The sequence below is a fragment of the Humulus lupulus genome, chromosome 2 (assembly GCF_963169125.1).
Source record: "Humulus lupulus chromosome 2, drHumLupu1.1, whole genome shotgun sequence".
Lineage (NCBI taxonomy): Eukaryota > Viridiplantae > Streptophyta > Magnoliopsida > Rosales > Cannabaceae > Humulus > Humulus lupulus.
In genome coordinates, this window is record NC_084794.1 from 115,111,636 (window position 1) to 115,125,245 (window position 13,610).

A 13,610-nucleotide genomic window follows, 5' to 3' on the forward strand; every position below is an offset into this window, starting at 1 on the left:
TCTTTTCATTTATGCAATCTCTCTTAATTTAATAAACTATGGTCACACTCATAGGATATTAAGGGGGCATCATTGGTACATATACCATCAGCTTAAAAAATAAAATAACATATGCAAAAAAAAAAAAAAAAAAGCATTTGGATATAACCACGCGAGCCTAGATAGTTCGGACATAACCGAATTATAAAAAATATATAAAGTATTTGGATATAACCAAATACACGAGCTGAGATAGTTCGGACATAACCGAATTATCAAAAAACATAAAGTATTTGGAGATAACCAAGTATGCGAGCTTAGATAGTTCGGACATAGCCGAACTACCAAAAACCTAAAACGTTTGGAGTTAACCAGATGTGCAAACTTAACAGGTTTGGAACAAACCAACCAAAAAATTAATCGATGATAAGTAGGAACCTAAACATATTGCGAAACAAGTCGAGATCGAGGCTGGAATATCTTAAAGAAAATTAGTTTCGAACTCTTAACCTCGGAACAAAAACTGAGGATGAGTAAAAGTGACTAAACAAAAAAAAAAAGATATAACCAAATCATTCACATTACATACCATATAAGTACTTTTGGGTTCATGGTTAAAGTAATACCCGACTTTGAAAAATAACGAGGTCGGAAGCGGATAATTTGAACAAACTATGCATGAATGCATTGAGCTTCAAACCTAAATCCACGATATGTTTGTATGAATAAATAAACATAAATGATTCATCCATAAAAAATGTGCAAAATATTTCGAGCCAAGAAATGTAAAGCACATGTAAGTAATATTTAAAGAAATTGTATCAGCCCCGTGGGCATAAATTAAGATAGTTACAAAAATAGGGGGACGCAGCCCCAATAAATGATTTCCCCGAGATCAGATTTAAGGAAGAGGAGTCTCCTTGGCCTTCTCAGCATCAGTAGCACCGGACCCCCAGGACGAATAGCATGACTATCCTTCTGAGCCGCCTCTCGAGAAGCTTCACTTGCCTCAAGCCGGGCATTCCACCGCTCAACATATGTTGCCTCGAGAGGGCCCAGGAAGCTGGTATCGAGGTCGGCATTATCAGCCCAAAGTTTGTACATGGCTTGGTCGACCGCTTTCTCCTTCTGCTCCTTATACTCGTCCAAGAGGCGGGCCTTCTCGCTCTCCATGAAGTCGAAGGTGGCAGATTTCTCCTCTTCGAGCTTGGCATTGGCCTTCTCGAGACAAGTCTTTGCCTGCTCAAGCTCGGCATTCGACTTCAACAGCTCCTCGAGACGGGTCTTCATTTTTTCAAGTTCAGACTTCGAGTCTTTGAGCTCGTCAGCCATCTTAAGCTCGAGATCCTTTGACTTCTGGGCCAGAGACATGCTCGTTTGCACCTCGTTGGTCAGCTTATAGTTGAGCTGTGCTGAAACGACAAGGGCCTGAAACACAAAGAACGAATCAGAATTGCGAACTGAGGCACAAATATTTAAAATAGAGTTGCGAAGGCTACCGCGGCGGTGAGTTCGATACTCTTATCATAAAGAGTATTGCAGTCCGAGGCCTTGCGCACGAGGTCCCAGTGGTCGGCGCCGAAGCCAGAAAAGCTCTGACCCACTCGAGAAAGGACATCCGAGCTGAGCACAGCCCCTTCTGTCTCAGCGGCGCCATCGAGCACGAACTCCTCAATATGAGTTCGGGCCGTTGGCAGCTGAACCTTGGAGATAGAAGGTTTCTTCGGGGGCGGAACAACTGTTATTTGAGTTTCGGTCGGAGGTAGCGAGATGGGCGCGGTCGAGCCAGACGCATTAACCTGGACAGTCGGTTCCTTGGCTGTGCTCGCAGTAGTCTGGGCCGTGGGGGTCGTCTCGTGGCGTCTGGGTACCTTGATGGTCGGTCGGACCTCCGCAGTATTCTCGGACGTTTGCTCTTCTGGGCGCCAGCTCCCCCATCGCTAAAGAGCACAGCGTCGAGGTCGGGATTCATGGCACCTGCGCAGTTCCAATAAGTTAGACAATGATAATAAGTTTGGAAAAAGAGGGAAACCAGGTAAAGAAAAAACCTAACTGGAACTCTCCCCCGAGCTCGAACTTGGGGACCATGAAATTCCCCCGTCTTTAGAGGAGGCGGGGGGAGTGCCTTCCCTATATGTGGGTGATAACCTCGAGAGGTCCCTATAATCGTTGGTCCCATACTGAACGACTATCCCGTTCCACATCTCATCCGTGGTGTACATGGTGTCGTATTTCCCGAGCCCACTATCAAACCTATGGACACAGTCATCTACCCAACTCCATATGTATAAGTGGTATCTATCTTGTGGGCACGAGACTAACCTATTGGGCTTGTGTTTTAGTAAGGTCGGGGACCACATTCTCGAGGTAGGAAGGACTTTACCTTCATCTGAATCCGAGCTCGAGGCTTCATCATTAGCCTCATTCCCAGACAGCGGGCTCCTTGGGCGAACTGGAAGTGGCAGCCTCGTTTCTCTCCTCGAAGGAAGGGCGCCTGTGGGCTTTGGCACCTGCTCCCAGTTTTCATATTTTATATTGGACCAGTCAAAGGTGGACTGGCCCTCCCCCAAAAGTCCGCACTTTCGGAGCTTATCCTCGTGTAGAAGGTATAAGAGGGACCTCCTGCCATGTGGGAGTTGGAGCAGGGTCTCTCTTTGCTCCCTCATTGTATCGTCGGGAGTGGGACGCTGAAAATTGGCTGAAAGACAACATATTTCTACTAAGTACGGGTCTAAGAGCTAAAATCACGAGCACAGAAATAAAGATAACAAGAATACTTACGAATCCGCCTGAACGAATAGTGTCGAGACGGGGGCAGACCATCTGTCCAGAAGAAGGCCCTTTTGAAATCGGGCGGATGATTGGGAAGATCTTCAAAGACCTTCTTCTCCTTGAGATAGCTCGAAAGGTAATAAAAGCCATCCCCTCCCCGAGCTCGGGAGGGGTTACTTTTCAGACAAAAGAGATACAAGATCTCTTGAGGCGAAGGTCCTTTCCACCCCATCTCGTGGTATAAGGACCTCAGGGCAGACAGTACCCTGTAAGAGTTGGTGTTGAGTTGGAACGGAGCCAACCCAACGAAATCCGTGAAGTCTTTGAAAAAAGACTTCAAGGGCAACAGAGCTCCTTCCCTCATATGTTCCTGGCTCCAGGCCGCGTATTTCACACTGGCGTCGCAGCCCCCAGGGGCGAAGCAGCTTCGTTCATGGTTGGCCGGAGGTCGACACTTCAGGGAGCCCGACAGGCTAAGGCCGTGGAAAGCCAGGATGTCACTTATCTGGCTAGTTGTGGTAACCGAGCTCCAGTAGTGTTCGGCCTCAAATATTTCTCACCCCGGCTGCGAGGAGGAAGGTTCCCCCATTAGTGAGAATTTGAGCTCTCCCGGATGGTACGCGACAGTAACCTTTAACGAAGGGTCGAGAGGAATCGGCCTAGGTCCTGAATTGGATTCCGGATAGAGGGCCTCTCGAAGAACTCTCCTCTTCCCCTCTATGACCTCGTCAATCAAGCGGCGGTAGTGAGCTCGAATGTCCTCTTGCTCGCGCGCAAGCTCGTATTCTCTTATCCGACGTTGATTACGGGCGAATAACGATTCTGGGCTCGAAGATTTTGGCTCGTAAGGGAGTGCCAGCAACGACCCCCACCGTCTTTCCAGATTCTGTGACATCTAGCGAGAAATAAAAAATGGTGAGGGCCAGGCATGCAAGAGTCTGAGCTCGAACTTACGAGCTCGGGGTTTAGGAGCGAAATAAGCTAAATATCAAGACCCTTATTGAAGAGTCAGGGCGTGCGTTCCACGAAAAAAGAAAGGAGCGTGGATAATTTTTTGAAAATCCCGAAAGTCAAGGGAAAAGAAAGTGGCGGTTAACCAGGAAAGGCAACCTTGGGTTTCGTGCATTTATCAAGGCCCATGTTTTTTACCCGAAAAATTAGTGTACAAGAAACGTCGCCTAAGAAAATTTTCAAAACCCAGAAAATTGGAACCTCACTCAAATATGAAAACTGGGTATAAGCCAGTGATGTAAATCCAGTACGGAAGTCTAAAAAGCATAAGAGTCTATCGAATCAAAACCTCCTATCGTATTATGCTAAGGATGTAAACTAGTATATACACATACACAGCAAGAACAGTTTGCATAAAAACTGACAAAATGGGAAACAAAGATTGCTTACTTACACAATAATGGCGACGGCAGAGAGATTGTCGATTGAAGAAGAGGTAGCAAATAAGAACTCACTGACTCGAACAGACCAGGATTTCTTTGTTTCTTTGGCCGAGAAAACATGCGTGGGACAGAAGCTTTTTAGGAAGGTCTCTGGTTTTCTTTTTTCTTCTTTTCTTGCTTATGGTGAACAAAAGTGAAAAAGAAGATGAAGAGTGGGGTCTTGTATATATAGGTGGGAAAAAGGAATTAATCTGGAACGTTGAACAAAATCCTTGCAAAATCCAATGGTCAGGGATCAATGACAAGATGGCGCCGAAAAGGTGTCAGACGGACGATCGTGGGTGTGTTTCCAAGGTACTCAAGTACCAAAAATGAGCAATACCCAATTGACGCGTGTCCATTTTCAAGAGTGTATGACGGTACAGTTCTCAAAGAAAGTAGTTCAAAAGTTTCCTTCTATTGGGATTCGAACAAATACTTTTGAGGGGGCAAGATGTTACACCCAGATTTCGAGCTATGTTAATTATGACCTCGAAAGTTGGATTCGCAAATAAGTGGACTCATAAGGTTGGAAACATGCTCCAGGATTGCATGTCGAGCTTGCAGGATATAGACGACCTTGAGTATGGTGACCTCGAAGTATTCATGATCTCGAAAAATAGCTCCGGGAACGCACTCATCTTCAGGGATGACTTCGGATCAGGGGTCCCGAGCTTGACGCACGTACGATCTCGAAAGCCATGTGGCATCGGGAGATGTTTCTAGCTCGATAGATGACGGGAAACCTGGGAAGCTAAAGCCTTAGAGATACGCGATAACCACCTTGAATATCTACAAGTGTTATAAATATGAGATGTAATCCTCATTTATTATTGTAAATCCCCTAGAATCGTGGGATATTATTTGGTCAGTTATACGTCTCCTGGTCTTCAGGGGACGTTTCCTTTTATATCTGATTATAGGCATTTAAAGCCATTTATTTTATTTATACAAAAAGAGTAACTACCCAAAATATGTGGGATAGTATTCTGCAGCCTTCTCTATAAATAGAGAGGCCATGCACCATTGTAAAGGACCGAAATTCTGATCATTGAGAGAAAACTCTGGAGAATTCATTCTTGAAGAATTCCTAGAGATAATCTTGAGTTTAATAACAAAGACTCGTGGACTAGGCAGATTTAACTGCTGAACCACGTAAAAATCGTGTGTTTACATTGTTTTATTTCAATTGGCCATTATCAACTATTGTTTATGTGCTCTTCTTTCACTGTTTGACGAAAAACGGCGTCAACATTACTGTTCATCAAAATAGGGCTGAACCACTATAAAATTTATGTGCGTTTGTTTAAGATATTTGTACTATGTTGTATATTATATTTATTTCATTCAAAATGTGTCGTATGCTGTACATACAACCGTTGGCCAATTTCACAGGTCAACACTATTTAAAGTACACTGTGTAACGGTCCTGGATTAGGAGGACGTTACAGTGAAGCTTCAAGCAACAAAGGGAAGATTTGGAATATAGATTCTGGACAACGATGCTAATTCATGTATAAGCCTTAAATGTTCCCCAAATTGAAGATTCCAGTGCTCAAAGCAAGGTGTGTCTCTCTAATACTTAACTTTGTTATTGTGTTCTTCCATTGTGCTTTATCTCTTTAATTGTGTTCATTATTGTTATTTTTGATGATTAAATGATTCTTGATCTATGTTATAATAATTTAATTGTATAACCTTTAAATATCAAGATTTTCATTCATACATTGAATATGGGTCTTTGATTATCAAGATTTGCATTCATACTTTGAATAAGGTTCTTGATTAGCATCTAGAATTTGTAATATTGAATTATTCTCATTATTCATTGTTGATTTAGAAAGTATAAACTCATAAATTTCCAAAAATTGATACTCCAAGTGGAGTGGAGTACCCAGCTACTTCAAGACCCACCTATGTGAATGTGGAAGCGAGGTTGTTTCGTATGAAATTTTGGGCAAATTTCTAAAGTGTTCACTATAATGGGATATATGTACATGCCCATTAAAGCACATACTTTTTTACTACACCCTAGAAAGGTTGTGCGTAGTACGATGTTAGAAATAGAGTTCTAGACTATAAGTAACTCTAGTATATTCTAAATTGTATTCACTACACAAAGGTTCAAGTCGAAAGATACATTTGTTTATGCATAATATTTTATTTTTTTACGATACTGCTCAATGAAAATATTTTCTGAAATTCAAGTGGGGGATTGGTAGAACTTCTTGTAGTGAATTATTAAAAATAGAAAAAGTGTCCTTTTGTCTCCTTAGTGAAAGAGTTCCACATGGAATGAAAGCATTTCTTTGAAGGTGTATAGAAGGTGGAGACTCTAGCCTTGGGTTGTGCCCTAAAGGGTACCCTTATATGTGGGAGAGGGAGGAGACACACCATAACTCACTTGACCACCACAAATGAGTGTGTCACTGCCGTTCGTCCGAATTGAGCTAGCTGGTTGGTGTGATGTGACACTTTATTCTTTTTGAAGAAAATTCATTTAATAAATTAAATATTTTTATTTAATTAAGTAATTTAAGTCAAATAAAACATGTTTAAAGAAAAGTAAACGATACTTTTTCTCCTTTGTTTTAATTGACACAACTCAAACTCTCCTCCCACGTCTCCATCAACCTTTTTCTCCCTATTTTTTTTTTCTATCAATTGTCTCTATACAATGCAACAGAACCAATGGGAGAGAAACATCTCTTTTTTTATTTAAAAAAAAAACATTATTTTCCATATAGTTTTTGAGCAGCAGTGTTATCAAGGTGTTTAGTATTTCCATTCTTCTACAATGTATAGGAGGTCCAAGATAGAAGTATATTTGAGTTATTTATCCTAGGGATGACAAGACTCATAATCTACTTGCACAATTTTGAGAAGTATCACAAACGTTTTAAAGAGAGCTACATAATCCACAACTCATCCTAATAATTTAATTTGGTAATTTTGTTCCTATTTTAATTTCTGGTAACTATTATAGCTCTTAATCTATCTACTTATTTATTTATATATTTCGTCCATATATTTTAGAAAGGAAAGAGTGTGAGTCTACACTAATTCAATTAGTTACTATTATATATCTTATCCGTACGTAATGCTGGCACTAGTAAACTTGAAGTTCCTTAATTTTTTTTCACTATATATGCCCCATAATAGCCAATAACCATGCATGAGCGTAACTCTAGCGTTTAAATTTGCTAGCTATATCTAACTAAGATTACGTGAAGCAATTGATACTGTGGTCATGCTCTTTATTTAGTATGTATGAGAGAACAAAGCATCTTTCTATAAAATTATACACATTTCTCATTTATACTAAATTCAAGTATAATAATAATATTTTATAATATTTAAATTTATATTAATATAATTAGTAAAAAATATAGGATAATATTTTATAACATTTAAATTTATATTATTAATATAATTATTAAAACATAATTTTGTATTATATATTATTATAATAATAATAATAATATTTTATAACATTTTAATTTTGAATTTATATTAATATAATTAATAAATATTTATTTTTCATTAATTTTTAAAATATATTCTATTTGATTAAAGTTAACGAAACAAACTGATATGTACACATTTTTTATATAAAAGAGATATTAGTCCGTCCTTCTTTTTTATACTTCGTCTTTTTGTTTTCATTTCTCATATAAGGAGAAGGTGATGCCACCTTTCCTACACTAATTCTTTTCTGGCGAGTGATCATGCTGTCAAAAAATTCACATAGCTAAGAAATTTTAAAATTGGAGAAAATGAATTGAATAAAGTTACTTTTAACTGTCCTAGTATTTAAATACTACATTTTAAAAATTTTAAGTATTTTTCTAAAAATAAAAATTAGACATTAAAATGCTACATCTTCATAACTTTAAGTATTTTTACAATATATAACTTCGGAGTTAAGAGATTGACATCGAGTTTGTCAAGCGTGCGGTAAACTTGACTCATAAAAGATAGTATTTTTAGAGGGGATGATGTTCATTATAATGTATTATCTACTTTGTTGGAAGATATTTCCAATTAATGAAGAAGTTTTATTATAAAAGAAAAAAAAAGTATTTTTACAACATTAGCTATTTAAAATGCTATTTAATCTTATATTTAATTGTATAAGAAAAAGGAGAGAGCTTCATTATCACATCTTATTTTTGTATTTTCACCACCAAACAAAAGGAAATAATATAAGCTTTACTTCAAAGCTAAGTTCACTCTCAACATTCCTCCACTATATCATCATTATACGTAGTAATCATCATCTTCACGACCGTCCAATAATATTATTAAACACTTGTTAATCACAAAAACTCCAAGTCTTCAACACATAAAATCTCAAAAAAGCTCATATCTCATTCATTCACTTCTCCCTACCAATATGAATCTCTTCATCACTATCACCATAATTGTATTCATCTTTTTCCCCAACAATGCAGTTTCGTCCCACTGCAACACCCAAACTCCAACAAAAACCTTCCAAAAATGTATGACACTCCCATCCCAACAAGCTTCCATAGCCTGGACCTTCCACCCCCACAACGCCACTCTTGACCTCGTCTTCTTCGGCAACTTCATCTCTCCCTCCGGTTGGGTCGGCTGGGGCATCAACCCCGCCTCCTCTGAGATGACGGGAACCCGAGCTCTCATTGCCTTTCCCGATCCGAATTCCGGCCAGATCGTCCTACTTCCTTACGTAATCGACCCAACTGTTAAGCTCCAGCGCACCCCACTCCTCTCTCGCCCTCTCGACATCCACCTCCTCTCTTCATCCGCCACCCTCTACGGCGGAAAATTGGCTACCGTTCACTCCGGTGCCGCCGTCCAGATCTTCGCCACCCTCAAGCTCGCTCCGAATCGGACTCGGATTCATCACGTCTGGAACCGAGGCCTCTACGTCCAGGGCTACTCCCCGACGATCCACCCAACCAACGCTGATGACCTCTCTTCCACCGCCACCATCGACGTCGAATCCGGATCCACTGCCGGAGGCCAGCGAAACGGCGTCGTCGTAACCTTAAGGACATTCCACGGCATCATTAATGCCATCGCCTGGGGTATCTTACTCCCGACCGGCGCCGTGACAGCGCGGTACTTGAGACACATACAGTCAATCGGGCCAACCTGGTTCTACGTCCACATGGGGATTCAGCTCTCGGGGTTCGTGCTCGGAACGGTGGGATTTGCCGTGGGGATACGGCTAGGCGATCTCTCACCAGGAGTCCAGTACGGGCTTCACCGGAAGCTGGGGTTCGCGGCGTTCTTACTGGGAGCGCTTCAGACATTGGCTCTGCTGTTTCGTCCAAAAACGACAAACAAATTCAGGAAGTATTGGAAGTCGTATCACCACTTTGTTGGGTACGCGTGTGTCGTTTTGGGAGTGATCAACGTTTTCCAAGGGTTTGAAGTAATGGGTCAAGGGAGGTCGTACGCTAAGCTGGGGTACTGCCTGTGTTTGGCTACGTTGATCGGCGCTTGTATATCTCTTGAGGTCAATTCTTGGGTGGTGTTTTGCAGGAAAGCTAAAGAGGAGAAGATGAGGAGGGAAGGTTTAATTGGGGGATCCGATAAGGGGAGTGGGATCCATAATTGACTCAATTAAAGTTGCTATTTTTTTTAAGGATATTGTAGTGTTTTTTTTTGGTAAAGGAATCTATATATATAGGACTTGAGAAGTTTGTGTAATATTTTTCTTTTTCGGGGGTGATTTTAACAAGCAAACTGCAGCTAAGGATATATAAGTACATTCTGTTACAATGTTATTCTTAATAAGTCAATATTGGTTAATGTTTACCATTTGATGATAGTTTGGGATAATATTCTTCGTATTTATACCCAGCAAAGCAAAAAATTAAAATTAAATAAAAATTACATTTGTCAAGAATGGGATTCGAACCCATGCCCTTTCGGACCAGTACCTGAAACTGGCGCCTTAGACCAACTCGGCCATCTTGACGCTCTTGTGTTGTTGTTGAAACATTTTTATAATAATGACTCTCTAGTCGATCTGCATTGGTTTGAAAGCTGAAGTGAAATTCAAAGTAACATAATGATTGAATCCTCACCCAAGGAAACCAAACTATACTAATTGCATCTTGAAATCTAGTGACTTAGTGGGACTACTCATTTTAAATTAGTAGTGCCTTAAAATTACATATACCTAATGTACGAAATGTTATCATTTGCCAGTATTGATGCGTGCAAAATAACCCTTAAATAGTTGTGTTAAATGTAATTAATCATCAATTGAAAATTAACTCACTATAAACTTGTAGTTTCTATTAAGAGTGGTTATATTCAGTGGTGAATTTGTTATGTTTATCAAAAAGTTAGTAACTCACTACAACAAAAATAGGTTTTAACTTTGGTTTTTACACATAAGGATATTGGGAAATACATAAAAAGTAAAGTTAAAATTTTTAAAAGACTTTTAACTTTGCTTTTTGGTCTGGCGCTCATAATTAAGTTATTACGAAATCCCAATTGCAGTTTGTGAAACGATATGTTCGTGATACGGCCGATACATTCCTTCCTTGGCCGAAACTTTTAATTATGACTTATGAGGTATAAAATAATTCATCACTTTATTCATTTGTCATATATATGTATATAGTATTAATGATTTAAATTATATTATACAAGGTCCCTACAAAAGAACCCTGCAATGTTAAGAAGTGTGTCCAAGGCAAAACATAAATACATGTGTAGCCCACATGTGTCATCAGCTGGATCTCACATCAATGTAGGAGAAGTTGAAATAGAACCCCAACTATTTAATGCTCACATAATGAATCGCATCCACATTAGTCTTAGATTTATTGTGAATGAATAATGTTCGATTAAAGGAACAACATGAGTCGTAGTAATTCCCGTTGACCAATCATTTATGAGTCGCGAGTCCATCTTCATCACTTCAGAAGAAGTAGAGCAAGTAACAACTTTGGATAATATTGGAGGCTCAGGCATGTTTTTTGGCATGAGGTATCCCTTCAACTTCAACTTAATTTTTAATTTAAGATAAATATGACATGATTCTGCTTATCTCCTCTGCTAACTGTGGAATATTTTAGTTGTAAATTGAATGTTAATAGATTTATGTAGTCCTATTTATTGGGGAAACTCTGCCGAAATGTTTAAAAAATATTTAATACTTGAGAAGTTTTTACAGATGCATTTGGGAGAACCTTTACGAAAATACATGTGTCTATTTCAAGTTTTTATTTTTATTTTTTATACTGAGCTTCTTATTAATAACAATGCACAAGATGCAGAGCGTACAACTTCAATTATGGCCAAATGGTTGATGACAATGGATAGACCAGAACAAATGTACTGTATTCCTTGGAACGAGAAGTAAGAACTACCTAAAACTACTTTAAGTACTCTTTTTCATATAATCATTTAATTAATTTAACTTAATTATTATTTCAGTCAACATTGGATGCTAATGATCGCTATGCCACAAGGAAATGTCATATTTCTGGACCCATTAAAAGTACATGAACGACCTCCACAAATTGATGCATTGATGATGAGATAAATTTTATTTTTAAAATTATGTTTCTTAAATTTTCAAGTTTAAATTATTAAATTTTGTACATCTTTGATTTCTTAATGTAGTGCACACGAAAGAGTTTCTTCAAATTCCATGCTTGGGAAGTTTACAAAGATATGCAATATTCAATGCCCAAAATAGCCAAAGAGTCATGAATGTGGTTTCTATGTATTAAAATACATCCGGGATCTTGTAAGGGTAGCAAATGCGGTGGGAGTCCTAAAAAAATAAAGTAGGTTTGTTTATATTTTTATAATTTATTCAGGCTTATGATAAACTATAAAATAATTAGTATGCTCATTAATTTTTATTTTTCAATTTTACAGTTTGATGGGAAAAATGTGTACAGTGAGATCGATGACCTTCTCCCAATATAACATAAATGGTTAGCAAGATTGACAACTTTTATTTATTATTAGGTGAATTTAATTTTATAGCTACTTATAATTATATCAATTTGTATGAATACTATGTCTTTTTTTTAGACAAAAGAATGAATGTTTAGTATATGAATATTTTTATAAGATTACAAACTTGTTGAATTTTATTTATGCAAATGATTAATTAAATCATAATAATGTTAGTAAAGGAAATAAAAAAAAATATTTATATTAAACTAAATTAGTTTTTTAAATATTAAATTTAAAATAAATATTTGGTTATATAATATGAAACAAATATATATATATTTTGGTTATTACAAAACAAAAATATACATACAATTCGATTATTATAAAACAAAATAATATTTTTAAATAACCCTTTAACTTCGGTTATTACATAAAAACCGAAGTCTATTCATACCTTTAACTTCGGTTTTTATGTAATAACCGAAGTTAAAATGTTTTTATATTCACGCTAGAACTCTTTAACTAAGGTTATTACATAAAAACCGAAGTTAAAGGTAAGAATAGACTTCGGTTTTCATTTAATAACCGAAGTATATTCTTAATTTTTAACTTCAGTTATTGCAAGGTTTTAACTTCGCATGGATTGACTTCGGTTTCTATTACAGCAAGAACCGAAGTCTATTAGCCTAAAAAACCGAAGTCAAAGGCTATTATTGTAGTAGTGACTCATTTTGTGGTACTGTTGTGTAATACCGTAACAGTCAAACGCCAGCTATATATTATGTGTCTTTGTACTCTTTCTAATACATAGAATTTTATTTTTCCTCTTTTCAAACTCTGATTTCTATATTTCCTATGGTATCAGAGAAACCCTAATTTCTCCTTCTTCAAAAGCTTATGCTCCTCCATGGCAAGACCAAGAACCCAAATCTCTCTTCCTCATGGCGTCAAACTAGTCCAAGAACCAAGTTCTTATTGTGTTCCTCCATCCATGTCTGAGATTTTCGTCTCCCTCCCACTTCTCATTCGCGTGTTCTTCCTCTTTCCCGTGATGCTCATTTCCATGGTGATTCTGCTACAACTCAGTCTCGAGCTATGCATCAAGGTGAACAACCTCTCCATGAAGACTCTTCAAGTCCTTTCTATTTGGGCATTGGAGATCACCCAGGTCAGATTATAATTTCTTCAATTATTAATGACCCTAACTATCAATGGAAACGTGGAATCTCTATTTCCCATGCAACCAAGAACAAAATGTCCTTCATTGACGGTTCTATGATTCATCCATCTTCTGAAAGCTCTCTCTTCTCTGCTTGGTTACCTTGCAGCAGTATGGTTATGTCGTGGATTTTCCACTCTGTTTCAAAACTCATTGCAGAGAGCATCATGTACGAGATACAACTGTTGCGAGTTGGAGAGACTTGAGTGAATGATTCAATCATGGCAATGGCCCCCAATTCTTTCAAATCCGACAACAAATCACCTCTCATCTTCAAGGTTTTAATG

The 13,610-nt window shown here is 38.2% G+C and overlaps 1 protein-coding gene and 1 non-coding gene across 2 annotated transcripts; one reads left to right on the forward strand and one right to left on the reverse strand.

The window, feature by feature from the left end:
* The first annotated feature begins 8,580 nt into the window (after nucleotides 1-8,580).
* LOC133814629 (cytochrome b561 and DOMON domain-containing protein At2g04850) lies at nucleotides 8,581-9,998 on the forward strand. Its single transcript, XM_062247566.1, has one exon. It carries the CDS (start codon nucleotides 8,581-8,583, stop codon nucleotides 9,790-9,792), a length of 1,212 nt encoding a protein of 403 aa, XP_062103550.1. The 3' UTR covers nucleotides 9,793-9,998.
* Nucleotides 9,999-10,074: 76 nt separating this feature from the next.
* TRNAL-CAG (transfer RNA leucine (anticodon CAG)) lies at nucleotides 10,075-10,155 on the reverse strand. Its single transcript has one exon. It is a non-coding gene; the product is annotated as a tRNA-Leu (tRNA).
* Between the last annotated feature and the right edge of the window lie 3,455 nt (nucleotides 10,156-13,610).